The 27,265-nt window shown below is 45.5% G+C and overlaps 1 protein-coding gene across 3 annotated transcripts in view; it reads right to left on the reverse strand.

The window, feature by feature from the left end:
• Positions 1-27,265, reverse strand: part of Slc9a3 (solute carrier family 9 member A3) — a 64,533-nt gene that overhangs the window by 25,637 nt on the left and 11,631 nt on the right. The window contains exon 1 of one of the 3 annotated variants that reach the window (XM_034523301.2): positions 20,710-21,039. The exons of 1 other annotated variant lie outside the window; for it this stretch is intronic. In XM_034523301.2, coding sequence (XP_034379192.1) covers positions 20,710-20,911 — 202 coding nt within the window. In that variant the 5' untranslated portion in view covers positions 20,912-21,039. Of the gene's footprint in view, positions 1-20,709; positions 21,040-27,265 lie in introns of those variants that run through there. One more of the 3 variants, XM_076916309.1, reaches the window with a different exon arrangement.

Raw genomic sequence — 27,265 nt, forward strand, 5'->3', positions numbered from 1 at the left:
GGGCCTGTGGTGTGGTCAGAAGTCAGCTCCTCCTTACCACAGTATCTTCCTAGAGGCACCATACTCCAGCCTACTTCAAGTCATTTGATGCCTGAAGTTCATCACTCACAAAGCACAAGCGTCCAGGTTTTCTTTATGATTTCACAACTGGCTGTACCTTAAAACTTGAGAGAAGGATTTTAATAATCACATATAATGATTGGGTATTGGAATAGCTTCTGTTGTTCCAATTCACCCTCAAATGACAGTTACAAAGTCTGAATGAAATATACAAACAGCAGGCCCAAACTGGAAGGATATTCATATCTCATAAGGGAACAACCTGGCAATGTCTCCACCATCCTGAATCCTAAGCATGGGTCTCAGCTACAGCTGAGCAACCAGACAAGTCCACCAGAAATCTTTAGGCCACTACCTAGAAAGCAGGAAACAAAGATCCAAGAGCTACTAAAAAGAGAACAGCAAATCTCAGAAAGAAAAGAGTCAGAGATGGGATCCCCATATTCTCTGTGAGAAATATTAACCTTCAGCCAGTTCCTGTAATTTCCCATGAATCACTCAGGAGTACGGTGGGTCCCATGTTGTCAAATAGAGCTAAAAGAACTGCATAAATATATGTCATGACAGGAACAGAGAGTACTTGGAGTTTCAGTCCATACAAAGGTCAATTGCCTACTAAGACCATCAACCTTAGAAAGCAGTTATCTCCAGAGGAACATAGTAGCACACAGTTTCTGCGGAGTATAAGTTACAACTTCTTCGTCACAGTTTCAAAATGACTAGACATGAAGAAATAGAAAAGTAGAACCAATCACAGAACAACTGATGAGGACCTCAAAATGATGCAGATGCAAATACTGGAACTATCAAATAAGTACTTTAACGCAGCCGTTAAACTACTTACTACAAGAAAATGTAATTGTTAATCAAAAAAGATGGCCAGTCTAGGAATTGAAATAGGACATAGGTTAGCAGTTTTTCTCTAAAACAGAAGCAATACCAGAAGGTTTATGAGACATACAATTGATTAGCTCTGCAAAACACTGCTGTATTATATGGAAACAAAAGGGCAAGGTTGTGAAGATTTGTTCTAATAAAACTTTATTTAAATAAATAGGTATCTGGCCCATGGGCCACAATTTCTTGACCCCTAAAATATGTTATTGAAAACTAGAAGTGGTGGCACACACCTTTAATTTCAGCATTTGGGAGGCAGAGGCAACCAAGGCTGGTCTACAGATCAAGTTCTAGGACAGCCAAGGCCACACAGAAAAACCCTGTTTTGCAAAAGAAACAAACAACAACAACAAAAAAATTCAAATGGAAATTCTGTAGTTGAAGAATGCAATATCTGAAATAAAAAGTTAGACTGATTTCACAGTATAGCGATGGTCCAAGAGTTAACAATTTGGCCAGTAGAAATGGCACAATCGGAGGCACAAAGAGAAAAGACATTTTTTTTTTTAAGTGAGGAAAATGCCATGATCTTCAGGGCAATATCAAAAGGTCTAATGTATGTGCAGTGGGGGCTCTAAAATGAGGGGGAAACTAACCAGTGAGAGAGTTTTGAAAAAAAAATAGTAGCAGAAAATAACCCCAACTTGGTGGGAGACATACTTACAGAGTTCAGAAATTCTTCCAATTTCAAACAGCAAAAATTTTTTTAATTACACTCTATAGGACCATTAAGTTCAAATAGTTTTTAAAAAACTTTAGAAAATCATCAATGTGAATAACTGTTTCTTTTTGTTTAACTCTATCAAAGGACAGGAAAGAAACTGAGGTCTGTTGTAAGTCTATCCATGCTTGGCTTCTCTTAACTCAGAGACCATCTGTCTTCAGGAGCTAGTGTTTTGACAGGGGCCTGGAGCCTGACTTTGTTAAATGCATCATATGTCCTCAGGACCCTCCTCCAGCACCACACTTTTAAAATCATGCTTTTGAAGCAGATGCCATGAATGGTGTTCTAACTGATCTCAAATGCTCAGCAATTCTGTTTCCCCTTTGGTTTATCAACAACCACATAGTGCCGTGTTGAAGCCGTAGATGAGCAGGACAAAGTCCCTCGTGCTACTTGAAGGAAAGGTCATTGCCAGCACATCCTGTAGTGGCTGGACCTCTGACACAGACAGTCTCCACACAAGGTGCACCCATATCTCCATGATATTGCAGAAATATATTTTATACTTCCTGAACAGTGGGTATTTCAGGAAGACAGGCTGGCAGGGATAGTGATAGGCACACAAGTGCCATCTGAGGGCAGAGGCAACACCCAGAAAGTATCCTTCTACTGTCTTGGTTTCTCCTCCAACACTTGAGCAAGTGGCTACCAGGGAGGACCTAAGGAGCTGGACACCTGGAATCTAGTGTGGACTAGCCTTTGGGCCACTAAGGTGTCTATGGTAGAAAAGTGGGGCTGTGCCCTCCTAATGTAGCTTCAATGCGCCAGGAACCCACAGAGGAAACACTTGCAATTAGAGGCTCTCTGTGGCCTCCACAACTGCAGTCTCTGCCTTCATTCCCATTATAACAGGGCCTCCCTGGGGCCATAGTCCACCAGGAGTTCCCTGGAATTTATCATGATGAGCTAAGAGGACACTGAAGGAATCCTGGACTCTCAAGTTGGAACTGTGGGCAAGCCCTGGCTTTCTGAAGCAGGTTCCTTGGGAACCTCAAGGACCTGGACTCGAGTCTTTAGTGTTGACCAGGTTGCATATTTTAAATGTAGAGACAGAAAAGCAAGTGGAAGAATCAGCCAGCTCTTAGTCAGCAATGAGACATGGCCAGAATGACTTTTTTCCATGTCTCTTAAACCTAGAGCAGGGCCCCAGGGAGGTCTCTAACCCTCTTTTCACCCAGATCTCCAAACCTGTCCCATCTGTCCTGGGACCTCACAAACTATGGATTATTTGGCCATCAGCTCCCTAAAGGCAGAATTGAATTACAGGGTGCCTAGTAGGGATCTTGGTTAGAGAATGTAGTTCAAGGTCCTTTTATAGTGTGAGACTCAGTCCAGGGCCTTCAGGTTTAAAAAGGAACCCCATTCCAGGTTGGAAATTAGGGGTAAGCAGTGAGCAAGGCACATCAATATTCAATCAGTACCAGGGGCTAGCTGTGGACAGTGGCACAGAGACAGGGTAACTAATCCCAGATATGATGGCTGCAGCCAATATACATGAGGATTGGAGGAGCAGAGTTCATATCAGAGCCAACAACATGTGGCCTGTCACCACCCAGGGCTTCCCTAAAAGCATGAAAAGTGCCAGAGGCTAGGCAATCAGGGCCACCTCCTTTTCATGGCTTTGAACTGTCACATCACAAGAAACCACTGCAAGAGGAGCAGGGTCCTAAGGATTAAAAGGTCAAATTGATGCAAAATGCACTAAAGCAAAGATTCTCAACATAGGACAGAGCATGAGACACAGGTGGATGCTCTAAGAGCTCCAAAGACTTTACAAGCATAATTCCGGTTAATCTTGCTGACCTTCATACTTTCATGTGAAAAATTCCAGCAAGGCATTTCTCTGAGGACTTCTTTTATGTAGATAAACTGTATGGCAGTGTCCCAAGGCTGCTGTTCATTGGGCCTGTGCCCACTCACATGGTTATGGTTACTACCTCCTGAGAGCTCAGAACTTTTCTCCAAAGCCAGGACTTTGTCACCATTTGCTTCCTGGACACAAAGCAGGAACTCATCAGGACTATTGAGCTTTGCTGTCCATATATCACAGGCAGATGATAAGTTGGAACTCCAAAGATTAAAAAAAAAAAAAGCCATAAAGTGTCCCAGAAGAACAGTCCCTGAGTGAGGGCGGGGTTTGGAGACATTGGTATGTGAAAATGTTGATGGGTTACTGCCAGGCTTCATGCCAACAGCTCATCCTTCAGCTAGCTGCTCCTCTGAGACAGATGGTTCAGAGCCCAGAAGGGCCTCCTGAGGGCCCCCACCAACATCTACCTCCCTGGGGCAAGGTGCCCTCGCAAGGTACAAACAGCCTCTATCTGTGGAGCCAGAAGGGCATGGTTCCTGCACACCCGAGAGCTCTATGTTCCCAGGACTCGTTGGTTCACTTTCTAACAGGCAGTTTTATCTTTGGACTTCATTTCCTGGTGTAAGATGACAATCTCATCTTTTCTGGATGTTGTGAAGATGAAAACTGGATTCCCCAGAGAGTAGATGGATTACTTTATTCTTGATCCCAAAGAAAACAAAGGGACAGAGGGCTTATTTATTGTCTTTATTTCCAAGGTTTAGGCCAAAAAGAAGAAGGGAGCTAAAGACCCTGGTATTCCTGTCTCTCCACAGATATCACAATACTCCTGTTCCAGATTCCAGTGAGGTTTTGTACCCCCAGAACATGGCCCAGCTCAAGAACTAGCTAAGAATCTCAGGGAATAGCAAGAGATTCGTACTCAGTTAGTACTAGTTAGGGGCTAGATTTGTAGGGAAATGTCAGTCACTAGTTCTCTGAAGAAAGGAGTGTGCTCTTAAAAGAAGGTTTATGCAGGGACTCAGCACTTCTTGGGGTCCAGGCCTGTAATCTCAGCATGTGGTAGGGAGGCAGGCAGAATGATCATCAAAGAAAGAGAAAGAGAAGGAAGGTAAATAGGAGAAAGAGGGGAAAGAGATCTCTTAAAAGTTAACAACACAAGAACAGTAATTTCAGAAATTAGCAGAAGAGCTGAAAGATGAAATTCTGTCAGAAAATAGGAGAAAGAAAACACACGTGTTGATGGTCTGTGCTGCTAGACCAAATGGAAGAAAATATATGAGTCCATAAGGGAAGCAGACCTGCTGTGAAGATACTGTTTTAAACAGAATTGATCCTATATTATGGGGAGGAATCCCTGTACAAAGATTGCTGACAATGGCTTCCAAGGTCAGAAATCAACCATGAAAGAAACCAAGTAATGTCTCAAACTCTACACACAAAAGCACTTATATCCTTCACCTCTCTGTCCCCAGAGTGACCAAATTATAACACAGTAATGACCACCAGGTTACTCCCTAGCCCTGGCACTGTGGTCCTGACCCTTAAAAGCCTAAGGGAAAGCTTCTAAAGAAAATACTTTTAAGAGAGGAACCATGGTACAAAAGCACGGGTTGCAAAGATAGTCCAAGTTAACAGAGACAGTGTCAGGGGATCAGCCAAAGCTGGACAAGGAGATCTGAATCCATCAAGAAGAAAACAAGAGAACCCCAGGCCTCAAGCAGAGCACAGCAGCATATGGCCTAAGCAAAAATTCCCTGATGAGCACCAGAAAATGATGCCAATAGCACTGGCAAGATGATCAGCAAGTAAAAGCACTTGCCACAAAGCCAAGGGAACTGATTTTGATACTTGGGACCCACATGGTAGAAAGAGAACACTAACTTCTGAACGTGGTCCTCTGGCCATCATACACATACTGTACTAAGCACATAGGTATGCACACATGTAGTGGATTGGCCTGATGCTGCTTGTATTCTAATGATAACATTGGACCCCTAAGACCTGGTTGTCCCAAACATGAGAGTCCTCACATAGCCCCAAGTGACACTGTGTGACCTTGCCCCCATGTTATTTTTGATTAGTGATAAAAGATGCTGACAGCCAATAAGCTAGGTAGACAAGACATAGGCAGGGTTAAGGATTCCCAGGCTTTGGATTGGAGGAGAATGACAAGGATAGAAGAGGTTAAGAAAAAGGGAGAAGCTAGCATGGGTTAGTTGAGACATGAATATGTGGCCCTAAGGACTGGCCAATTGGAGTTGAGTAACCATGATGAAACATACTAAGTAATAACTCGTGGTTATCAATAGGAAAGTAGATAGCATAGAGGGTAGATATCTGCCCAGCTCTTGTGCTGATTAAGGCTTATTGTAAATAATAAAAGTTGTGTGTGTGTGTGTGTGTGTGTGTGTGTGTGTGTGTGTGTTTTATATCCAGGAACTGAATGATCAAGGTGAGAAGGTGAGGTAGAAAATCCAGGTTGGTATTAAAATTTTCTACAATACACACACACACACACACACACACACACACACAAATAAAATTATATCAATAACAAAAATGGTGCCTAATAACTAACTTCAGGCAAAACAGAAAAATTACATGGGCAGTGGAGAAGCAATTGTCTGTGTCACATGCTGTGGAGAATTTTGCAGTTACAGTAACTACAACCCTGGAATGTTGTTGAAGACAGCAGACCCAAAGCACAATATGACCTGGGCAGCAGGACAGATTCCAAGATCAACCTGGACAGGAGGACAGTTGAACATAACATTCTGTCCTCTGAGCTTACTTGGTCATCTTGGTCAGTAGGGACAAGAAAATAGTGGCAGACCTGGAACTGCTGGAGTCTCAGGTGCTGACAACCAAGAGAGAGAAAGATAATACAGCTGCTGTGCGAGCTGAAGAGAGTTTGCAGAATGCAGTGTGTTTGCTCAGTAACTCTGGGCCCTCTCCTACACTAAGGACACAAGCAGCGCAATGAAGACCCAAGCAGGCAGATCTGAGTTGAAAGATCAGCTTCCCAATGGGACCCAGAAAGACACAAGGCAAGTGAAACAAATTTGTAGAGCAGAGCACAGAAAGGCCCAGCGGGGAGGGGGACTAACAAGAGGTTCCATCCTCAGAGCACGACACCTCCTCTGGTAACTACCATACTCCAAGATTTCCTATGGTTCCCACTGTCCAGTATCTATGTTGTGCATTTGTGACTCTGTTACCTGTCACCTTGTGTGCTTCTTGACCAAATTTCTCTTCCTGTAACTCTGTAACTTCTTATCTCATGGACTCACATCAAAATTCCAGGAAGGAATTTCATTCATTTACTTATTCACATGTGATATTTTGGCCACAATACACTAAATTACCTAACACACAGCAAAGCAGCAAAGCCACAGGCCACAGGCAAGCCTCTATAGGCCTTATTTGCTGATATCAAGAGAATCAGTCATGGGTGATATGATTAATTGTCAATGTAGAAAGTCCAAAAAACAAACCCACAAGATTTCTGGAACTGATGAGTGACTGCAGCAAGGTTACAGAATGCAGCATTCATACACCAAGTCCACTGATTTTCTACATACCAGCAAAAGAGCTATATAGCACTTAAAATTTAAAACATCTTCTATATACCATAGCAAAAAACTAATGCATAAATCGCCCTCTCCCAAAGTGACAAGATATGTATTATTAAAGCCATAAGCTTTGAAGGAATAAATCAGATAACAATAAATTAGTGTGTTCCATGTTTATGGATCAGAAGTCTGAGTCTTATCAAAATGCTGGTTCTCCCCACTTCATTGTGGATGCAGGCATAGTGGTCTGCAGTTCATTTAGAGAGGCAGAAGCCCAGGAATAGATGCTCTGTGGTGAAGGAAAACAAGTAAAATGGATGCCACAACTGCCAGATCTGTTGCTGTTGGGCTTTTGGAACTAACTGCCTAGTGCTGGGAGAGCAGACAGAGCATTGCCAATGACTGACAGAGAGAGGCACGCAAACACAGCGTGGGCAGAGAAGCATGGAGATTCAACAGAGACAGATTATTTTTCAACAAATAGTACTGAAATAATTGAACACATAGATGTGAAAGTATGAATCTAGACACAGATCCTACAACCTTTAAAAAAAAAAAACCCACAAAACAACTAACTGAATAGACTAAAGACATGAAAGTAAAACCAATTTCTAGAAAGAATATAACATGGGGGGAATCTAGATTATCTCAGGTTTAATAATGAATCTTTAGATAAAATACCCAAAGTATGAAATACAAAAGAAAAAATAGGTAAGTTGGACTCCACTAAATTTAAAACTTTGGGAAGCTAGGGATATCAGTCATTGAAGAAACACTTGCTTAGCACACATAAAACCTTGAGTTCAAGCCCTAAGCACCACCCCCAAATTCATTAATTAATAAACTTTGGAGAAAGTCTGTAGCTGTTCATCTGACAAAGTTAATATCTAAAATATATATAAAAAAATAAACACCAAAAGATAAATTATGTGCCTAATAAATATGAACACATGAAAAATGTTCAACATTCTTACTTTATCACATAACCACAATTAAAACCACTTTCTCCTGTCAGTAATCAATATGGCAAGCAATGAATACTGCAGAGAATGGGGGAGGGGAGAGAACCTTATACACTGCCAATGAGAATGTAAATTTGCCAGTCACAAAAATTTGGCATATAAGCAAGGAAAGTTTTATTCATTAAGCAAAAAAAACTATATCATTTGGAAGAAAATAGATAGAAACAGGGATCTCATGTCAAACAAAAATAAGCCAGACACAGAGGGGTTAAGTACAGCGTGTTTTCCCTAACACGTGATGTGATGGTCTTGATGGTCAACTTAGTGGGGTTTAGAATCACCTAGGAGGCAAACCTCTGGGAATGTATGACAGGGTCTTTCTAGAGAGGTTTAGCCATGGTAGAAAGACCCACCTCAGATGTGTGCAGCACCACCCCAACAGCTAGAGAAAGTGGGCTGACTGACTGTGAATGCAATGGGACCAGCAGCCTTAAGCTGCCATTGCCAGGCCTTGCCTACCATGGTAGAATGCACCTTCACATTGTGAACCAAAATAAACCCATCTTCTTCTTCAAGTTGTTTTTGGTTTTGTTTTGAGGTATTTTGTAACAACAATGTGAAAAATGACACATAGAGATTCTAGAGCTTTTTCATGACACAGAAGTAAGGTCAGTAAGAAGGGGAAGATAAGCAGATTGGGTGTAGGGGTTAGGGAATACAAGAGAGGGCAACTGGGAGTGGGTACGTTATCTAGAAATCTGAAAATTAAAAATTTTTGTTTTAAAGAGACAGGTGCTTACTGCCCGTAGCTCAGGTTGGCCTCAAACTCATCACATTCTTGCTTCGGGCTCCCAAGTACTAAGATTATAGTCATATGCCACAGTTTCCAGCTAAAATGAAATACTTTTGTCCTGAAAAAGACACTATTAAAAGTTAACAGAGACTAGAAGAAAACATTTGTAAAATGCATATTCGATAAAAGGCTTCTCTCTGAAATATAAAAAGAACTCTTTAAAATTGATTAGAAGACACAGAACTCAATTAAAAGTGAGTCAGCTATCAAGCCAGAAACTTTATCAGAGGTGCACAAACGTCAAGCAAAGTATATGAAGGGGTAATTCCTCCTGGAACAGGGAGAAGAAAAGATGTAAGAGCTGGGAGAACTGGAGACAGGGTACCGTGTAACACTGGCTTCTGGACATGATACAAACGACTACCCCACTCAGGAATTTATGGCAGCTGTGATCACCTGTGTAAAATCTGCACAAGAGAAACCTGTCAGCATTCCAACTGAAGGGGACAAGGCCATGAGGATCCGTCTACTAACTGAGGACCAACTGGCAATTGGTGACTGCTGGGGGGGGAAAGGGAGACATGTTTCTTCGAGTTTTTGGCCACCAGTAAATTGGCCATGTTCTCGTGGATGGTTCTACAACCATGTGCTTGCAGGCAGCACTATCTAGATTTGGTGAGTTATAAATGAAAGGAAATAAAGGTGGGCAGGGAGGTATTAGAGAGTGGAGAAAATAGGAGGGAAGATTTGGGTTGAATACAATCAAGATACATTGTAGACATGTGTGAGATTGTCAAAGAATAAAAAAAAAATCTGTACAAAAAAGAAAAAAAAAAAAGATCTTTCACATTGCTTGGTACTTGGAGAGAACTGCAAGTTTCAACGTAAGGGTCCACTGCATACCAACCAGAGTTGCAACAGTCCAGATTACTGTTCATTCAATGTTGGCACAGAGCTGGGGTGATGAACTCTCACCATTACTGGTACAAAATAGTGAAGCCACTTGGAAAAGCAGTTGGCTGTTTCTTCCAACAGTAAGTGTATTCATAGCATCTGCTTTTATAATGTTCAAAGAACTTGAAAACTAAGTCCACACAAAAACTTGCACACAGATCTTTATGCTAGCTTTATTTAAAATTGTCCAAAGTTTGAATATGTTCTCCAAATAGATAAATAAATAAGTTGAGTATATCCGTATAATGGAATAATTGCATGATTAAACTATTAGAGAGGAGTAACCTTAAACACATGTTATTAAGTGCCAGTCAAAAAATGTCGAAGACTACCTGATTCCATTCTGGAAAAGATAAAACTATACAAACAGTAAAAAAAAAAAAAAAAAAAAAAAAAAAGATGAATGGTTGTCAGGGTTTGGGGAGGGAAGGTGTGAGAAGATAGAGTCAACATGGGAGTTAAGGCAGGTAAAATACATATCACAATGGTGGATACAACTTATGCATTTGTTAGTACCTTAAGTTAACAATAGACATCAATTTGGTATGATTGACAAATACTTCTAGTTAAAATTCTTAACTACCAGAGGAGGAGGCAGCTTGGACAAGGGTAGGATCAGCTGTACCAGCACACGGATTATTCTCCAAATCTAAAACTCTGCTTTAAAATTAAGTATGTTGTGTTTTTGAAAAATTATCCTCAGGGAAGTCATGCCGAGTGACTCTCAATAACACAGGCTATAAAAGGCCAGGTTAGGAGACAGACCACTTCATGTGCTAAATATCCTGCTCTTCACTGAGGTGTGAACATAGGGTTGTAATTTTTATGCCATCCCAATTATTGACAGTGACCTCACCATACTAATAGTTTCAGATTTTAATAAAAAAATTAGAACAAATAAAAATCCTACTTTTCACTGGAAAGCAAAAGTGGAAAAGGTGTTGGTGCCCAGGCTTCCCCTGCAATCAAAAAAAAAAAAAAAAAAAAAAAAAACGAAGAGCAAAAACTACATCTGTAGAACACAGCCCTCAGGAATGCAAAGGCTTTGGGGCTGGACTGCAAGGCAACAGATGAGTTGGGGTCATGCAATAGGGTCCTCCTCAGACTCCTAGGCCAAAAGACAGCAAATGTAGGTTGGGTGCCCTGCTGTCATATGAGCTTGTATATACAGGTATGGCATGGTATGGGCAGAGAAAAGCACTCTCCCAAGGAACCAGCTGCTAGTGGCTCTAATAAACACAAATCTGGGAATACCTTCTATATGTGTACCAACCCTCAGTTCATCTCACTTTGTTATCTTTATACTTTCAGAAAAGGGAACCCTTCTGGGGTTGAAGATGGCCATAGCACAGCAGCATGCCTGCATGTACAAATCACATGAGCCACCCACAACTAGATGCCCTTCATTGCCTCGACTCTGTAACAGAGCCCAGGCTCCACTGGGAACATAGCAGCCTCTCTGAGGATACAAAGCATGGCGGGAACAGAAATTAGTTAAACAGTAAGGCCCAAGGTCAGCTGCCATATGCACAGAGAAGGCATTCTGTCTGATACTATATCTAACCCAGTAAGGCCTGACCGTGGAGAGTCTCTCATGACCCTAGATGCCACTGATGTCATGACTATCACCATGACTACAGTGTACTCTCTATAACACACATGTTTTCCTCCATTGCAGGGCATTTTTTTTTCCATGTACCTTATTACACTCTACCAGATGCCACTCCCAAGCAGCCACAAATGCATCTCCACCGTGTTCATGTGTGTGTATTCTAAGAGGGCTGGGTCCAAGGGCCACCCTAGCAACTCTAGTAGGTGAGACAATGACAGGCTCCCTTCATCTTCTCTATGACGTTGATGGTGATGTTACCAGCTTGCACCCATCCTTGTTCCCAAGAGAATGTGAATTCATTCTTAAGTTTTTCATGCAATATATTTGGATCATATTCTTTACCCTCCCCCAAATCCCCAAGATCCTTCCTACCACCAAACTTCATGTTCTCAAAAAAAAAAAAAAAAAATCAACCAAATAACAACAAAAATATGGTGTCCATTAGTGTTAGCCAATTACTCCTGACCATGAGGCCTGCCCTGGCGTGTAGTTAGTATAACCAGGGTCACTCCACTAACAACAACTAATTTCCCTTCTCCAAGCAGCTATCACTTGCAAATAGCTTCACTCTCAGGCTGGGACTTTGTGCTCATTTCCTCTTCTCTGTGCTGGAATTTTGTCTGACTTGAACTTGTACAGGTTTGTGCATTCTGTCACAGTCTGGGTGAATTCATATGTGCATCAACCCTGTTGTGTCTGGAAAACGCTGTTTTCTTGAAGTCACCCACCACCTCTGCATACTCTTCTGCATAAATCCCTGAACCTGGAGGGGAAGGGTGTGATAAAAAGCATTCCAATTAGGGATGAATGCTCCAAAGTATGATGGTGAATTCTTAAACATCTCACAATTGAAGCCTGCAAAATGGCCCCATGGGTAAAAGTACTGGCCACATAGGCCTGATGACTTGAGTTTGATTCCTTGAACACACACTGGAAGGGAATTGACTTATGAAAGCTGTGCTTCTATCTCCACAGATGTGCTGTGGCATGTGCACATGCACCCAGCCTCTGAACACACAAAAACAAATATGCACTCATGGGGCACACACACACACACACACACACACACACACACACACAGAGGAGGGATTTAAATTTTAAAAAGTAACCTTCCCACAGTTGCTGTCAGGATCCCATGCTATGGAACTGGGTTATAAACAGTCAAACACAGTTTTGTGGCTTTCACAGACTGCCATTTGTTCTCTGACCCTTCCTCTGGTAGAACACCAGGGGCTAGTCTGTCCTCACTCAAGACATTGAATGACCCCACTGCACTCAGCACCAGCACAGTTTGGGAGATACTGTGCTCTCAGGAATAGACTAGGCTCAAAGCCCATCTGTTCTTTGTGAATACCCACACTCACCTTCAGACCTCAAAGAATAGAATTAAAGGCTGAAAGCTGGGCTGGCAAGGTGGACCAGCAAATAAAGATGCCTGCTCCCAAGCCTGGGAACCCAAGTTCTATTCTGGAGACTCATACAATGGAAGGAAAGAACCAACTCTTGACAGTTGTTTTCTGACCTCCAAACATATGATAACACACACATTCATTCATGCATATATATATTTTTTAATATTTTTATTACATTTATTTGCTCATTGTATGGAGACAGAGAGAGAGAGAGAGAGACAGAGACAGACAGAGAGAGAGAGAGAGAGAGAGAGAGAGAGAGAGAGAGAGAGAGAGCACACATGGGCATGCATGTAGAGGTCTGAAGATAACTTGCAGGAATTAGTTTTTTCCTTCCACCATGTGGGAACCTCCTCAATCCACCTCACGCCACACAAACTCCAGTGGTAAGTATTTTTAAAAATTGGGCTAGTGAACAGGTTAAGTGCTTGTTGCTAAGCCTAATGGTCTAAGTTCAATCCCCAGGACCCACATAGTCAAAGAAAAGAAATGTCTCCTACAAGTTTTTCTCTGACCACCACAAATATTCCTTAGCATGCATACAAACATAATGTCCAGCTTGGGAATGGTGTTTCTAGTTATGTATGAGTTTCATGGCATTTTTTTGTGTTGTCTGACATTATGTGCTGTAACCTTCTCAGACACCAGGTACCTTGTAAGTACCTCATCTGCTGAGCCCATTTCTTAACACTTCTCCATAGCGAGATAGAGATGCTGGCTCATGTCCTGTGAAGAGTGTGAGGCACTGGAGAGTTAGGAGCTGGTCTTTGCAGTTAAACCAGTGTTTTTTAGATGCTGCAGCATATATAGGTAGAAACCAGGAGCCTCCTAGCCCAGTTGTGAAAGGAACTTCATTGGTGTGTGTTTCTAAGCGCCCTGTAATGCAGTGTTTCCTTAGAGAATATGCCATTCATCTTCATATGTACCTCCCTGAAGTCCTGGAACCTTTCTTCCAGGCCAGGATTTCTAATTTTAGAAGTTGGAGTCATCTCCATGGACTGTCCTGGAGTCCTGGACTGGGGAACCACTGGTCTCCTAGATAAGATGAAAAGATGGGGCCCAGAGATAGCACTACCTGGGCAAAGTATGCTTACATACTCCTCCAGTGGAGTCTAGGTGTGGGAACAAGAACATGAGCAGTCTGAGTATGCACATGCAAAAATCACCCATGCTTATTATATTCACACTTTTGTGTGTGTGCACCCACATGCTCCAGCATAATCATTAATTAGTCTGGGCTGTTTGCACACACAAGCACACTTCCTAAGAGGCCCCTGGACTCCTAGATCCACATTTTATTGGCTCCTCCACATCCACTGCTAGCTTATAGCTCTCCTCTCACCTCTTCCAGTCCTCCGTGTATGACTGAGATAGGCTACATTGCTTCCAAGGCAGTTGGGCTGCAGTTAGGGCTCCCCAAGCTCCAGGTTCCTTACTTTCAAAGAAGCGATTATACTCACCTTACTGTTTCTCCTCCTCAGGCAGCTGTCTCTTGGACAGCTTCAACAAAGATGGGGGTTCAGGAGGCCCAGAGAGGACTTAGGAGAAAGGCTTAGCTGATGCTAACTTCTGTGGGCTCAGGTTGAGGGACACAAAGCAACCCCAGAACAGGAGAGCTGCTATGGGTCCACATCCCCTGAACGAACCTGGGCCAAATCTAAGAACAAAGCCCTCAGCAACTCCATTTCTCCAGAAAGTCCATAAAAGCAGGCTTTTTAAGTATCCCATTTTGCTTGGGAAACTCTTTCACAGCAGAGAATTTAAATCTAATTGGACTTTGGCACATCAACTCAGCAGGTGGTAAATCCAGCTGCTTTCCTGACTTTGCCCGGGAGGGGAGAGAGGAACAGACCACTCCACCTCACTGGAAACTTCCCTCTTCAGAGAGAGCTTAAAAGTCTGACCTGAAAATGATGCTGGCTTTGTCTTTATCTAGAGATAGCTCCTGGAGCTGAACTGATGGCTCCACACAAAGCCTTTAGGATAAACGTCTAGGGACAAGAGGCTGGCAAGTGCTCCTAACCATCTCCTTCCCAGGGGCCAAGTGTTCTTCTTCAGGGGGCTCCAGACAAAGTCCACACCATTTACCCAACAGTGAGCCTCCTCCATCTGTCCCTGAGCATGCCCTCTCCAACCAATGATGCAGCCCCAATGATCCTGGTTCTGATATTGCCAGAATTCACCCCATCTGTCCCCATTTCTTGGGTCTCTAGGGCTTAAGCCAGTGTCCCTTCCCTTTACTCCAAAGCTCTCCTACTCTGTCCAAGATAGGTTACACCCTCAGCATTCCTAGCAGCTCCCCAGCCCCTCAGTCTGAACTCTGTCCCCTGTAGCCAGCAGTCTGAGGGCTCTCCTTCAGATAAAAAAGATTCTTCTTAGAGAAACTGCAGCAATAGATAGACATGGACAATAGGAACAACCAGCCTGAAGCAAAGGCCAATGTACACAAGCCTGACAGACTTCACCTGTTCAGCTGCTAGGCTGACACTCAGATGTCACACCCATAGTACTCTAAGCTTATGGGAGCACCTTTTGCCTGCCACGCCTGAAAATGTGTTGTCACCAGGGATGCCATGCACTGGAAACTGGGTGACAGTTTGGGGAAGAATCTGACTAAGGACTCAGGAATCTCTTTCCTTGAACTCAGGATCAAAGGGGTGCTTGGAGCTTAAGGTGGGAAGCCACTAGGTTTACAGCATGACATTTATTCATCCATGCGTGTACATATCTGAGTATCCAACCAGCTATTCACACCCAACCTCACATGCATTCACTCCCTGCAGAAGCCTCGGTAGGTACAGACAGGTCAGCCACTAGATACTTGGCAAGAACAGAACTGCACACTTACTTGAGTCAAAAGAGCTTAGAGTTGGGGAAGGTATCCTCAAGGGCTGGGTTAGCCTAGTTATTTCCAAGCTGGGAAAAGTTGGGGAAGTAGGAAGCTAGATGTGAAAGAATAAGGCTGCAGATGAGAGAGGTAGAGTCTGGGCTCCAGCTGGAACTGGAAAAGGACTTAGCTGGAACTCAGCGGGCACTCACCTCAGAGCCATGAGATACTCACTGACAGCTCTCCCCTCATTCCTTCTTGTCCCTCACTAATGACATTCCACTGTACTGGCCACTGACCCCAACTCCATGACTCCTCAAGACAGGGCCAAGTTAGGAAGAGCTAGAGAACGGCCTGAGCTCAGCAGCTCTTGCCCGTCTGTATTCCTGGCTAGAGACCTGAGAAAAGTAAAGCCTAGAGAAGAGCGGAAAGAGAAAGGAACTGAGGAGAGAGGTGGGATTAGGGCATAAGGGACAGCAGAGTAGGATGTAGCTCAGGCTGGCCACTGGGCCTGATCAGCTCTTAATAGTAGTGAGGTACGAGGAAGAGTGGACAGGGACTCCCAGCTGCCCACATTGATTAGAAAAGCCACACCTACCTCAGCTTTGGAAGGGGATGTGGGGTGCTATTCAGCCTCAGCACTGACATGCAGCACCCTAAAATATGGTGCCTGAGCCCTAACAGCCATGGCTTAATGATCCCAGGGAAAATAATGTCCTACAACAGTGAAGGTAAAAAACCTTTCTCTAAGGGAAGCTCCAAACCCTGGGGCTGGGTGGAGAAAGAACAGCTGAGCTGATCCTAACCTTGCCAGGCTCATTCAAACATACAGGGGACCCATGGGAGACTCAGAACACACAAATCCATGGGAACCCCAACTTTAAAGCACCCCAAGCTTGTTCCCAAAGAAGCCAAAAGGGGAGTCCCAGCACATGACAGCTTATAGGGATAGATCAGAATCCCACAGCCATGACATGACATGAAGCCACCTGAATGATTAGGTTATCAGACTCACGGGTGCACTGTAGCAGAGGGCTTGCAGGGTGCTCATACCTCACAGTGAGGTTGTCCAGGACAACAGTCCTAGAAGGCCTGATAGTTCTCTCTAGCAAGCAACAGGAAGAAAGGGGTGGCATAGTCACCTGTGCAAACAGGCAGGGTTACTCAGGGCTCATCCCTGCAATGCTAGGGCACTTCCTAACCTTTGCTCTCTCTCTCCTCGGGATGCTTCAGCTTCAAGTGCTGCATGAATTTACAGCTCAAGCAACTGTCCAGGGGCAGCTCCCCAAAATAAGACCTTATACCTTCAGTGCCTCCTAGTGGATTCTACAGACTCCCCTCAGCCACATGAGTTCTACCCCATGACCTGCCCCTAGACTACTCTCTGTGTCTCTGTCTCTGTCTCTGCCTCTCTGTCTCTCTCTGTCTCTCTGTCTCTCTGTCCCTCTCTGTCTCGCTGTCTCTCTCTCTCTCCCTCTCCCCTCTCCGTCTCCCTCTCCCTCTCCCTCTCCCTCTCCCTCTCCCTCTCCCTCTCCCTCTCCCTCTCCCTCTCCCTCTCCCTCTCCCTCTCCCTCTCCCTCTCCCTCTCCCTCTCCCTCTCCCTCTGTCTCTCCCTCTCCCTCTCCCTCTCCCTCTCCCTCTCCCTCTCCCTCTCCCTCTCCTTCTTCCTCTCTGACAAATATAGCTCCACATCATTCTGTTCTGATCTGAGAGGCTCCTGATTTCCTTACTGATGGGTCTCAGCCAGGTCATTGTTACTGCCTAGATCCCCTTCACTGAGCACCTCTGGAGGGCCTGGAGGATGTCATTTTTTGTCCCCTACAATGACCTCCTCCTCTACTCTCCCAGTCTCCTTCACCAACCCCTAGTTCCCTCTCTGGCTTTAGACAGAAGGTTTGGGTCCTGTGCCTGTGAGGCGCGGAAATTGTGAAATGGGATCTGTGCTTCAGGGGTACCACTGCTCCCAGCACAGTACAGGGACCCAGAAGCTATGTGCTAATAACCCTGCCGTGTATGGACTCTCCCTCCCAGCAAGCCCCTCTCCTCCCTGAAGCCCAGATCTTGCAACCAAAGCAGTCTGAGAGGTCAGCCGTGACTGAAGCCCACCATCTACACAACTTCAGCAAGGACCAAAGTTCTCCAAGGCCTTCAGATAAATTGGTTTAGTCTTCCCCTCACGTTGCCTTGGCCTCTCCCAGTGTCATTTCATTCTCTCTTCAGACTTTCCATAAGTTCCCCTTGCCTTTCTTCACCCTCCCCCTGGCCTCTTCTAGTCTCCCTTCAACTTCTCCACCAATTCCCCTGGCATCCCTTCAGACTCCTGTCCCAGCTTTCCCCTATCCCCAACAACCTCCTACTGTATGCTCCTGCAGCTGCCTGGATCCACCCTGGGTGGAGTCTTAGCGGAGACTAGGTGGATATAGGTAGACCCTTAGTGCTGTCTGTGCTCTGATGTGAGCCCCAGTAGCCTAGTACCTATCTAGCCTTGAGTCCCAACATTGTGGCTGCAGGCTAGGGACTCCCCAATGGGAGTGTGTGGACAGAGAAGGGAGCACCTCACCACCTCTAGTTGGACCCTGCCTTTCCACCACAGGCAATCAGACCTTTCCGGCCTACCACCTCTGTCCTATAGACAAGCACCCTGGCCTTGACATCTGTGCCCTTAGCCTTCCTGAGACCCCAACTGCAATGATCACACTACCTGTCTTCCAGGATCCATGTCTTATTCCCCAGCTGGGTCAAAACGGCTGAAAAGAGCATGACTTCCTAACCATAAGGTTGGGCTGGGAGTTAAAAATAATCAGAAGAAAACATGAATCCCATCAGCATAAGACCTTCCCATCCTCTCCTGGAAGGCAGTTCCTGTACAACTTGAGGATGAAGTAGTGCAGACAGGTCCTAAATGTTTTTAAAGCATGTAGGGCTTAACGACTGAGAGCCATGTCCTTTTCTGGGAGCTGTACTATCCAAATTCCCACACGTATCAGCTCTGTGCCCACAGTGCTATTCATGAGAGTCTGTGATGGGGCATATGAGGTTGATTGTACAGGGAGGGAGTCTGAGAGGTTTCTGCAGAACAGATCAAGGTCATCAGGGATCTGGAAAAATCTAGAGTTCACAGCTGAGGGAAGAGCTGTAAGGTAAGGGCTGGGTACCAGAGTCTCTGCCATTAAGAGAGTGCTTCTTAAAGCCAGGCAGGGTAGAGCTGAACGTACAGATTGCTTCTCTCCCTTTCTGTTTCTATACTATAGTGAGTCTTTGAGGAAGATAATGCATTCCTGGGGATCTGATTAGAGTAAATCTGCTTCAAGAGCTAACACTGGTGAAGATTTGATGCAATTGCTTATTGTTGGGACTGAGAGGAATGGAACTGAGGGACAGCAACATTGGTCCTTAGAGGAGAGGGTCTTCTGTACAGATGAAAGGTGGGGAGGTGTCTGCTGTGATACCTGGAGCAGATATACTTGAGGAACTTCCTGGGTAAAGGACCCCAGTGCCAGGCTCTTAGCTGAACGTGCTGGTAACATGCAGTACAGTGCATGGAGTGGACCAACAAGGGCTAACCCCTGTAGGTTTAAGCAGAGAAGGATGTTAGGGGAGAAAGCAGGATCTGCTGGAAGTACTTGGATCAGTGAGAGCCAGACTCAGCCAGGAAGCCTTGGGGACCTGGGAAGAACCATCTCCATAATTTCTAGAAGTTGGGGGTGGGGTTGAGATGAATCATAGGGAACACCTGGGCTCACTAGAATATTTAAGACAGAGAGGTCCTTCTGCAGAGCTGCCTGTCCACTGGTGATCCTCTTGACTGCTATTGCAGAGAGTTGCTGCTGACTCTGGTGGCCAGCTCTTCTGGAGCAAGTTCATGACCCCTGGAGACCTGCAGAGCTATAATCCTTAGGAATCAGGCTGCCCAGTCCATGTGCTGGCCCAGCACCGAGTATGGCAGATAGACTTGACTATTGCTGAGCTGAGATACTAAACTCCAAATCTGTTGTCCAAGGGTACAGAGAGACACGTTCCCAGATAACACAGAAGGCACACACTCACTTCATATACTAGCATGCTGCAGTCCGTGGAGAAGCAGATGAGCTTGGTGAAAGGGTGTTCTTGGAACCTCCCTGGCCCTTTCTGAACACTCTTATGTGAAGAAGTCACAACAACACACAGCACAAACCTTACTGAAAAGCCCAGTCAGACAGCATATGCAAGGAGAGCCCAGTGCCAGATCCATAGGCTAAATGAATGGGAAGAGGAGGCAGCAAGAAATAAAATTAAAAAAAAAAAAAAAAAAACCTTCACTAACCAAGCACTCTGAGTCTGAGCTCTGTCAATGTTCTCTCCACAGCTTCCCACCGGCCCCTGTCCTGCTAAAGAGGCATGTATGCTCCCTCCTGGGACTTGGAAGGCCTCTTCTGCCTCTTCTGTTCCATAACCTTAAAGGAAACTGGCAGGCTAGGAATCTCTATACCTATTCTTGCTCTCCTCGAGTAAGGGTCTAACAAATTCCACAAGGACCACATCCTTATCACCTCCACAAAGATAATAAAGCTTTGATCGTCTTAAATATGTTTTAAGACCTCTGACCTTCCTCTCACCTTGTCAGGAGTTCCTTCAATCCCACTTCCCAGTTTCACTGAGCCAGATGAGAGAGGAGAATCACCTTCCCCTCCAGACAAGGAGTCATGAGTTTCTCTGGATTAATCATAAGATTTATTTATTTATTTATTTATTTATTTATTTATTTAACTGCTCTGGACCCAGACTCCACTCCAGTGCCACGTACAAGTCAGGTCTCTCAGTGCAATATGAAGTCCCAAGGTACCAACTAGGGTAGCATCTAGAGAAGGATTTGGGTAGAACGGGGCCATGAGCATGAGATTTTGGGGGCAGCGCTGGCCCTGTAGGACCGTTAGATTAGGTTGTGCACTTATCCAACCAACAGTGCAAGGCACTCTTGCTGAATGTGCCTCTTCCCCAGAAAGGGCTAGAAAATGCAAGGGCAAAAGCAGGTGGTATAGACTCTAAGGGCATGGCTAAGACTCAGTCATGGGATACCATGATCCACAAAACCCGGGCCGCTTACCGATTTTGGCCAAGCTGGCCACGAGGATCCAGAGCGCGATGATGTATGGATCCTGGACGTGGTGCCATTTGAAGGTGACTATCTGGAAGCTCGCACCAGGGCTCGGTTCCTCCTCAATCCCCCTTGCGCCTCGCAGGCTGGTCAGCGCCAGCGCCAGCGCCAGCAGCGGCTTCCACCCTGGTCCCAAAGCCCGGTGCCACATCGCTGCTGCTCAGCTCCGGGAGCTGACACGCATACCTTGGTGAGAATCTGCTGCGCTCTCCGTCGCAGCCCTCTGCGCGATCGCGATCCCGGAGCCGGCAGCAGTCAGGTCCCCAGGCCCGCCCGGGTGGCCTTTAATCCCGCTGCCCCCTCCTGCGCCAGGGCGGGGCTTTCCCGCCCCCGCTGCGGCACACGTGAACGCAAACAGTCCTGCTGCGTTAGAAGCACTCCCGCCTGCACTGCTCACGCCCACCTAGCTGGTTGGGCCCCAGCCTAGAAGTCCGTGCTCTCTGTGTGCCGGGCTCCTGATCCAGCAGCTAGAACCTGTGGATTCGAGGTCCTCGAGGTCGCTCCTCCCCAAGGTCGAGTGGCACCTAGCCCACTGGCAGTGGCTTCCTTGGGGGGGGTGGGGGGAGCGCAGCGTGAAGCCAGGCATGCCACTGTCGACTCTACCCGTTAAATGGGACTTGCTTCTCCCACCTTGGCGGCTTCAGCAGTCGGATGGTTTCACTAGTTAAGGGGTACGTTGCACCCCGTTATATACACTCAGCAAGGCACCTCTCCATTGAGAACCTGGAAGCCGCAGGTAGCATACCATGGCATCTAAGTAAACTGGGGCAGTCAAAAAAGAAAATTCAGGGAACATCGGACGGGAAGAGGTTTCTCATTCCACAGTATTCTCAAGCCTCTGGCCAAATGAGAGTCAAGAATTTCATCACAATTAAAAATTGCTGTGAACTTTGCGTACATACAGTATTCTTTTATATGGAAATATTTTTAATTTTTTTTAAGTGGCAGTGAACTACGCTTAATGCCTAAGCGTATGTGACTTTAATCCCATTCCCAGATAAAAGCCTGCAGTTTTCTGGGAATCTCACAAATATGATTACAAACTTTGTTTACAAGAAAACAAAACCAAAAGGTTATCATAGCCAGTGTGGTGCTGCATGGCTGTAATATCAGTATTTGGGAGATGAAGGGACAAATTCAAAGCAAGCTTTGCCTGTGTAGCAAATTTAAGGCCAGTTTGGGATACATGAGACCCTGGCTCAAACAAACACAACACACAGCCACGTCTTAACCCTTGCACAATCTTTGCGATCCATGGTTTTACCGTATCAGCTGCAATCCTTGGTGTGTCCTAGAACCCACCCTAAAAATCTCATGGGGGGGAAGGGGGAAGAGAAAACTTAGCAATCCTTTAAGATGTAACTTCAGAAGTCACTACTAAAACTGAATACATGGCTACTGTAAAAAACACTTCTACCTTCCAAACCTAGTCTTCAACCAGCCCCTGGCAACTCCTCTTCCAACCACTCAAGGCTTGGAAACACTTGACTAGACACCCTTCAGCAGCCCCTTCTGGGTCTCCTATTAATATATGCAGAGAATACATACATTTCTCCCTGGATTCAATCCATCTTCAGACCATAGTCTCTTGCTGACCACCCCCTCCCTGCCCTACTCGCTCTGAGGCTCCAGACACCCTCCCCATGCTCACCACCTGGACTGCTTAAGATCTTGCTCTGGCGTCTAGTGTCGATACTGAGATCCTGACTCTGCTCCTCAGCTTACCTCACTCATCAGCTACTGGACTGTAAACCCATGGGCTGTCCTCTACGGAATGTCTACTTTGGAAGTGAGGAACTGTTGCAGGAACACGGCTGATCCCCACGACTTGGAAAAGCATCTACTCTCCGGTAACATGTATGAAATACTGAATGGGTAGACAGGAGACTGACTGGACAAGTGACAAAAGGCAGGGTTACCTTTTGGCATCTAAGCCCAGAGGTGAGAACTCCAAGGAGGGAAGTACTGGACTGAGTGGCTTTATTTTTGTTTTGCTGTCTTATGTTGATGGGTGTTGGCTTGCATGACAGGATGGTAGAGCTGGGTGGTTGGGTGGTGAGTGTTGGGGCAGAGAATGGGTGGTTGAACTGAGCCAATCATAGGGCCTGGCACAGAACAGAGTGTCATAACTCTGTAATTGGCCACCAGGTATGCAATCCTGGAGCTTACTTGGACATCTTGTACAGTGAGTTGCTGGGATTGCTCCCAGTTCATATGGTCAGACTGAACCTGCTCTTTCCAGTCACACTCCCAGCCTTCTGTCTCAGAGGAAGACTAGAAGAATGAGAATAGTCTTATTCCTAGTTTAGATGCTCCTGGGTAAAGTCTCAGGTGAGGCATACTTTCCAGATGCTGCCCTTGTATCCCACAGAAAGGCCAGATCCCATGGCAATAGTGTGTTTATGATGTCCAGTGGCCCTCCAAAGATTTTTATCTATACCTGCCTAACCTGAGAGCCTGTAGCCAGGAGCCCACACAATTCAACATTACAGCATTACAATGCACAGATAAGAACTCAAGATGAACACTGGTGCCATCCCTGGCCATTAGCCTGATGTGCCACTTACACTACAAGCCACCTAAGACAATAGAAAACATGTCTAATAGAGTGAGAGAAAGCCTCTGCAATGTCATATAGAAGAGCAATGTCACCCTTATAACCCACTACTCATTCTCAGGTGAGAACTTGGCTGGGTGGCAAGGGTTGTGAGCATTTGAGAATGAAGGTACATATGACCCCAGGCTTGCTAGAAGGCTCGGGCAATGATTGTTTCTACACTCTGGTGACCCAGAGCAGTGAAGCAGTGGCCGTGGACACCAGCCATAGCAGAAACTGTCATGATAGCTATGTGAGGTGGCGTCTCATCAGAGGACTGGGGCCGAGGTGCTAGCAGCTCTCATAGCCTGTTTCTCTTCTGCAAGGCTGTGGTTTTAGAAAGCCTGTGCTACCCCCAGGGCAAGGCGCTCACATCTGGAAAACTGTATGAACAGTGACACCTGCAGTGGTTTGATAACTGCTGACTACCTCCTCCATCAGTTTGGCATGTGCAGCCTTTCTGACATCTAGACTTTCTGGAGCTCTTGGGCATTTTCCTGTACACACCTGGAAGGCCTACAATTAACCCAGAAGCTCAGAGATGCTGAGAAGCAGTCCAGAAAGGGCTAATAAATCCATGAGCACCCGAGCTTTAAAATTAAGGAAACAAAAGCGGGAAATATCTAGTTTGACACACTGACTTCTGATTATGATCATTTGTGAAAACTTGTGCATAATGTGGCTAGTGATTGCAAATCTGTTTGTTGACAATACATGAAATATTACTTTTCAGCCTAAATTTGTGAAGTTGGAGCTATGTTTGGAGAAGAAGGGTTCATTACAGAGCTGCCCTGGCTTTCTTTCTTTGGCTATGAATTGAAGGTGCCCACTGGGTACCAAACACTTAGAGTTAGAAAAGATCCACCTGGGACCTCTTCCAGAACCAAAATCACCACTCAAGGCAGAGTTTTTGTTAGTTTTTTTTTAGGGGAGCAGGTGTTGATAATATACAATTGCAAATTGCATCTCTCAAAACCAAGTGAACATCATGCTTCTATGTCTGCCTGTTAGTACCTTTGACATTCCCTAGTCAAGCCTGGGCCTTTGCCCAGCCTGGAACTCTCTGATCACTCTACCTGTATTCTGCTCCAGCCTGTGCCAGCCTAGGCCTGGGTCTCACCTTATATAGTAGATGGGCAGGCCACTATCACAGGGATGTGTGCTATGGCTCTGGATCCTGGGAAACCTTGGAGCTGATCGGGCTAGGCACATCAGAGCCTAACACAGCAGCAGAACCACTACAGGGCAACAGAGTTGTCTGTTGTGTTGCCAGTCCTAGGTGGCTCTCAGTGGGTGGAGCTGAGACCAGTGGCTGCTCTAGCTCTACTGCATTACATTCTGAAGTGGGTTAGAGACAGTAGACTGTGGGGCCTCAGGACAACTTTCTCAGCTCCTAGCCCTACACTGTTCTTCCTGTCACCTGTTTAATCTTCCATTTGTCATACTCCCACTCCATAGGGTGCATGTCTCCTAGGAAGTCTCTTAGTTCTTCATCATCGCCATGGAGTTTTTGGTTCTTCTTTGCTAGATCCAATTCTCAGAGGGACTGGGCCACACTTGGTGTTCCAGTATATGGGCTAATATTATGTACTTCCTCTTTTCTCCATGGCTCCTGGGCTGGATCCCCACCTGTCTGGTCCATATTGAGAGAGAGAGCCCCACAGATTCTGCACAAGCCCTGTGGTGCAGCCAAGACTCTGAGGGCCTTATAGAAAATGATCACATGGGCCTGGAATTCATATTTCCCAAGCTGATCTAAAGTGGCAGGGTGTCCAACTGTCCCCAGGCAAACCACTATGAGAAAGAACAAGGGCTAACTGTAGACTGAACTGGGACACAATGCCACCATACTGCCTTCAGTAGATAAAAATAAAAATTAAATCAACAAGCTGTAGCCAAGCTGGGCAGGCAGCAGGACAACTTGCAAATTGTAAAACAAAAATAATTCCTCTAACCTGATAACTGGAAGATGAACTGGTGACTCCAAGCAGCAGAGGAAGCAAGAGAGCAGGGGACACAGAAGTTACCTCCAGCCCTCTATGCATCCTCAGTGTCTCAGCTCAACGTCCTGCTCTGAAAACTGCACTTTGAGAATAAAAGAATATACTGAATTCTGAAGAACTCTCAGGAAAATCACCTTCATACTGGCACAATTTTCCCTATATAAGGACCCAATACCCCACAGTAGGGTCATAGGTTATATGACCTAGTTATCTCAGCTTAGGCTTAGTTGGTATGGGCACACTGTGATGTTTGCAGAAAGCCAAATGTCTACCTTCAGCCATCTGGGTTGGCTCTCCTCTCAGCACTGCTATGTTCCAGTTCTTGTTCACACAGAAGATGGTGGGAATTGATGTCTCTCAGGTCACACACTTGGGTAATCATCCAAACATTCTCCTCTAACTCTCTTCTGGTTCCCTCAGGATCTTTGGAGTGTATCCAACCAGATGCAGGACAGTCTTGCAGGCTGGGCTTATGTATCAGCTTCATTCCACAGATCATGATCTTGATCTTTTCCTTGTATTTCCCTGTGTTGGGGTGAGTGTGTCAATAATCACACTAAAGACTTAACAGCTCTTTCAACTGTAGGCTTGGCTGAGACCCAGAACCACCCTGTGGTCTTCAGAGTCCCTAGAAACTATAATCACCTATAGGGACTCTATAGAGTCCCTATAATCAAGTGTATCTGGTGGAAACAAACTAAAGACAAACAGCCCTGGTGTCTCAGAGGAGGGGGTATCACAGGAATGCCCCCCACCTCTCTGTGTATTTCTTATTCTACTCTGTAAAATGAGGGGTCCTTAATTACAATGTGTGCCTGGGGGTTACTATTGAATACCACCCTGTGTGTGGTTGTTGCATGCTGATTACCAGACTGTGGCGTTGCATGCTTAGCTTACTGTCTTAGTGGCTCTCAGACACTTTGAGAGGCCCAGCTCTTGGTCACTACTATAAGCCAAGGCCTTTCCACTCTGAACTGTTCTCATAAATGGAGCACCCATTCAACCAATCTTAGCTGAATTCTTATGCACAGCTAACACTCCTGGTGAAGATCTAAGATTCCTCCTGGCTCCTGTTGGGCCTTCCATTTTTGAACTAGAAAAGGAGGATCGTCTCCAGGTACTTCCAAACAGAAGCCTGATATGAAAGAAGAGTGTTCTGGACTTGGCTGGGCTCAGATCCCATTTGTCTTGGACAAGACTTGATTTTATCCACAAGCCTCATGGTGTCTGTGTTTCATATGTGTGAGCAGCAGCAAGTAGACTCAGAGGCCTTCTCTGATCCCTGACAACATAACCACAACCCATAGTAGGCAGTGCCAGCTCCACCACCTGGAGCAGGAAAGACATGCAGTTCCCCTATCAGTCAAGAAGGCTCCAGAGAAGGGAACAATTCAGGGTGCTGGACAATGGCCAGGTCCCCTTGGGCATGAAAAGTGCAGCTGTCCCAGCTGTCAAGGCTCCCTGCCTTGTCTAGAGATCAATAGTCTTAAGCCTTGAAAAGCCAGATGACAATAGGCCCAGTAGAGGAAGGCTGCTGGACTTTGTCTATGTCTGATATGGTGTATGCTGAAGGATTTAGGATGGCATGGTCCCAGAAGCACTGTGCACATTAAGAGATCCCATCCTCTGGTCCCAGAAAGGAACCCGGGCTCCTGGGATGAACTCTGTTTATGGCAAGCAGACACAGCTTTGTTTGCAGAAGTACTCCTAGTAGACTTTCTTAAGAATACAGGGAATTTCCCTGATGAATGGCACTTTTGTTCATAGGAACAAGTCCAGATATCCCAAATAGCATGCTGTAAAAATGGTCATGCATTTGTCACCAGTGGCATTCTTCAGTACAAGCAGAGGCTAAAGTCTGTCGGCAGGCTTCCACATCATACTATGTTGCAAATCTACAGGGAAT

Source organism: Arvicanthis niloticus, chromosome 19 (assembly GCF_011762505.2).
Source record: "Arvicanthis niloticus isolate mArvNil1 chromosome 19, mArvNil1.pat.X, whole genome shotgun sequence".
Lineage (NCBI taxonomy): Eukaryota > Metazoa > Chordata > Mammalia > Rodentia > Muridae > Arvicanthis > Arvicanthis niloticus.